General features: G+C 48.7%; 1 protein-coding gene across 2 annotated transcripts; it reads left to right on the top strand.

Moving 5' to 3' along the window:
- Window positions 1-1,410: 1,410 nt before the first annotated feature.
- Window positions 1,411-3,585, top strand: LOC113924603 (MORF4 family-associated protein 1). 2 transcript variants are annotated; one of them, XM_035726385.1, is made up of 3 exons: window positions 1,411-1,487; window positions 1,606-2,040; window positions 2,541-3,585. In XM_035726385.1, exon 2 carries the CDS (start codon window positions 1,644-1,646, stop codon window positions 2,025-2,027), a length of 384 nt encoding a protein of 127 aa, XP_035582278.1. In that variant the 5' UTR covers window positions 1,411-1,487; window positions 1,606-1,643; the 3' UTR covers window positions 2,028-2,040; window positions 2,541-3,585. The 2 variants fall into 2 exon arrangements, with proteins under 2 accessions (XP_035582278.1, XP_035582277.1); XM_035726384.1 differs by having other exon boundaries at window positions 1,475-2,040.
- The last annotated feature ends 226 nt before the right edge of the window (window positions 3,586-3,811 follow it).

Genomic DNA, 3,811 nt, shown 5'->3' with positions numbered 1-3,811 from the left:
AGTGAGGTTTCCCCTTATTCATTTTCACGGTGCCAAATAATGCTCCACGGCCAGCATTACCAGTTCATTTTTCCATTCACCTATTAAAGAACAGCTTAAATCCTCCCAGGTTTGGACAAGTATGAATAGAGCTGCTATAAACATGGTGTGTGCAAGTTTTTGTGTGGATGTCCGCTTTCAAGTCATTTGGAGAACTACCAAGGAGCACAATTGGTAGACCATATAGGAAGAGTATGCTTAGTTTTGTAAAAAAAAAAAAAAAAAAAACAACAAACTGCCAAACAGTCTTTCGAGGTGACTGTATCATTTTGCATTTGCACTAGGAAGGAATGAGAGTTCCTGTTGCCTCACATCCTCACTAGCATTTGGTGGTATCAGTTTCCTGGATTTGGGGCTTTTTAACAAGGGTGTAGTGGTATCTCATTGTTGAGTCTTTCACGCATACAAAACACTTATGAGCTAGCTGCCTCTGATATACTGAGGAAGCCCAAAAGTTGGATTTTTAATAGAGCAACCAAAATATAAAGATCCTGAGAAAAGTCTAAAGTGTAAGGACTTTACAGGTGTATATGTTTGGTATTTACAAAGCATTTTCATGACTATTTCGTTCTTAACTCTGCCATATTCAGAACTAGGATTTGTATCCATTTAACGGACAGGAAAACAGAAGCCAAATGCACGACACTTGGGCAAGCTGGATCCCTCACGTTTTTACTGGTTTTGTGACTGGGTGAACAGGCTAGGAAACTAACTTCTTTTCTTAAAATTCCGTCTAGTAAATGTTAAAGCAAGTTTACTGTGTGCCAAGCTCTGCTCAGGGCTTCAGGGACACAGAGCTAAATAAGACTCACGGAGAACCCTCAACCAGGTAAAAGGTGTGAAAGCTAGCCAGAAAAACCCTCTTCACATCCACTGAGCTTTGGGTCTGGTGGGTCCTCGAGATGAAGGTACCGGACAAGGCCTGGGACCCTGGAGTGTGGGGGGCTCCGACTGGCGGAAAGACGCCCCGAAATTTCCGACTGTAATTCAAAGAAGGAAAACTACCCTTTCAGACAGCTGAGAGGGGTCTGGCGGCGCTACTAAAGTGGAAGGGGCTATTGGGAGTTAATCTGGGGATGCCACAGCCTTTCTATCTTCTTCATTGTAGGAAGATCGTGTTTATAACTTAAAAATATGTAACTTTCAGTGCTCCAGAAACCCTCCAACAGGAGGGTGCACCCAGAAGGGCTCACCCCAAAACGACGGCGGCGGAGGGGCGAGCCACAGAGGGTAGGCGAAATGAGGGAAAACGGGCGCGCACCCGTGCGCGCTCGCGGCCACAGGAGAATGGTTGCTCCGCCCCCCGCCCCGTTGACGAGCGCGCGCCCGCGCCTCGGTCTACGAGCGGCGTGACCGTAAAGAGGCACGGCCGTGTCGTGAAAGGGGCCGCAACGCGCAGGGCGCTGGTTGACGGCTGGGACTCCATTTTGTTCGCGGCTTCTCTGCTCGTAAGTCGCTCGTTTCCGTGGCTTCTGTGAGGCGAAAAGTTTAAAAAGGGTAAAAGTTTTAAAGAATATTCTGGAACTCTGTTGGTAAGCCTAGCGAGTTTCCATTTTTTCTCCGCAGCAGACGTCGATACCGCGGTTCCGGGTGAGGCGGGGAGGATGCGGCCCTTGGACATCGTCGAGCTGGCGGAGCCGGAGGAGGTGGAAGTGCTGGAGCCCGAGGAGGATTTCGAGCAGTTCCTGCTCCCAGTCATCAACGAGATGCGGGAGGACATCGCGGCCCTCACCCGGGAGCACGGGAGAGCCTACATGCGGAACAGGAGCAAGCTGTGGGAGATGGACAATATGCTCATCCAAATAAAAACGCAGGTGGAGGCGTCGGAGGAGAGCGCCCTGAACCATCTGCAGAACCCCAACGATGGAGTGGAGGGCAGAGCGGCCAAGAGGTGCGAGAAGGCCGAGGAGAAGGCCAAGGAGATCGCGAAGATGGCAGAGATGTTGGTGGAGCTGGTGCGGCGGATAGAGAGAAGCGAGTCGTCCTGAAGGAGCGCGGGCGGTAAGGCGGGAGGCCGGCGGGGCCGGGTGCGGGGCCGGGTCGTTGCCAGACCCTCGGTGGACCTCCGACGAAACCCGCATCAGTAAAGGTCCGCGGGGCTGGAAGCTGCGGGCGGGGGGGGCGAGAAGTGAACGTTTGCTCGGTTTGCACCGCGGGGGGAGGAGGTCGCTCGTCCAGATTCTTGACGTTGGTGGTTGGGGAGAAGGTAGGTTGGAGTGTGTCTGGTTGAAAGCCAAAATCACGGTTTTGGAACGACAGTCGTGCAGGCCTTTAAGGAAACTTAAGTCACACCGGGGGCCACTGAGCAAGGGGGAGACGGGGGGGGATTATCCGAGGGAAGGCCATTGCTGGACGGTTTCAGATTTTACTAGAAGACTGCAGTGGGGCAGGGGGCATCCCGAAAAGCTGGCGTCCTGCGTGGTTGAATTTGTGAGGGGTGTTGATTTGTGTTTTCAGGATTTTAATCTCTTAGTGATGACTTTCTCCCACCTGCGCCTTAGGTTGACAGCCAACGGATTCTGGTCAACTGATGGAGATTGGCTGACATCCTTGAGAAGCTGAAACCAGAGAGCCTTTTGTTTTCTCTTTTTTTTTTTTTTTTTTTTCCCCTCTGTCTACACTCTGTCCTCACTTACACTACGTTTCTGCTATGGTCTGTGGTTGACGACCTCAAGATAAGTTCTGTTAAATGTTTTTTGTTTGGGGAAGTAACTTTTATTTGGAAGATGCTCTCACACGAGAATTAGGGCCTAGATTGTAAGCTCTTGCAGCAGTCACATTTGTTCCTGGGCTTTGGTTATTTCTAAATTTTGAGGTGCTTTGTGCTTTCTTGTGTGACTTGATAGCTCCCTGGAACTTTGAGTCTGTGTCCACGTGAGACTCAAGAGCTGGGGTTTTCCAGCTCTGGAGGTGCTGAAGGAGCGGCGTTACTTCTAGAAGATTACTTCATGCAGCAACTGCTAAAGAAGCTGAAGAAGAAGGGACCAGACTTCAACTGGAAATGTGAATGGAGCTGATCTGGCTAGAACTGATGAATCAGAAGGCAGCGCGTGGCGGATGGTAGTGTCTGTGTTTTGGGACTCTGATTTCTGTGTGAGACCAAAGGAGAAGAGATGTATTTTGTTCAAAATTTAAATTTTATGTGGCACGCTATCTGATGTAACCTGTCTGGTCAGTTTGTTTGGACAACGCAACTCAGCTTTATTTGATGTGGAACCTAGAATAGGAGACAAGATCTCGGTTTTGTACAAGTTGATGTAATACTCTGATGCATTTCAGGGGATTCCGGGCATAAAATGGAAAAGAGATTTGCAAAGGCTCTTGAGGGGCTGGGAAAGGAAAGGAGGACTGTCTGCATTGGACCCTAAACTGGACAGGGACTAGGTATTTTTGAAGTTCATAAGTCGTCCTGCTATAAGTTCATTTGAGTAGCAGACCTGACAAGTATTTGAGGTCAAAACCCTACCATGTGTAATAAAAAGGAAAAAAAAAATGACCATGTTAATAAAAGTGTTCATTTGCTTGAAAAGACAAAAGACCTAAAAAGTTATTGACTAAAATTTTACTTCTCTCAAAATGAAATCAAAGTCGTTGCCAAATGGAAGATGAATTTCTTACGGTTTTTGAGGCTCTCGGGAAGCCTCGTCATGGGGAACATTTATCTCTGCATGCTACTATAGGAACTGGTCAAGGAAAGGACAGACTCGGTCCTTAGTGTAGGAAGGGACCTCCTAAAATCCTGTGGTTTGGGCCATTGCCTTCAGAGAACCAA

This window comes from Zalophus californianus, chromosome 2, assembly GCF_009762305.2.
Source record: "Zalophus californianus isolate mZalCal1 chromosome 2, mZalCal1.pri.v2, whole genome shotgun sequence".
Classification (NCBI taxonomy): domain Eukaryota; kingdom Metazoa; phylum Chordata; class Mammalia; order Carnivora; family Otariidae; genus Zalophus; species Zalophus californianus.
The sequence above is the reverse complement of the archived record's forward strand: the minus strand, read 5'-3'. Positions and strand labels throughout refer to the sequence as shown.

Coding starts and splice junctions, on each gene's coding strand:
- LOC113924603 (XM_035726385.1), top strand. CDS start 1,644: ATGCGGCCCTTGGACATCGTCGAGCTGGCGGAGCCGGAGGAGGTGGAA.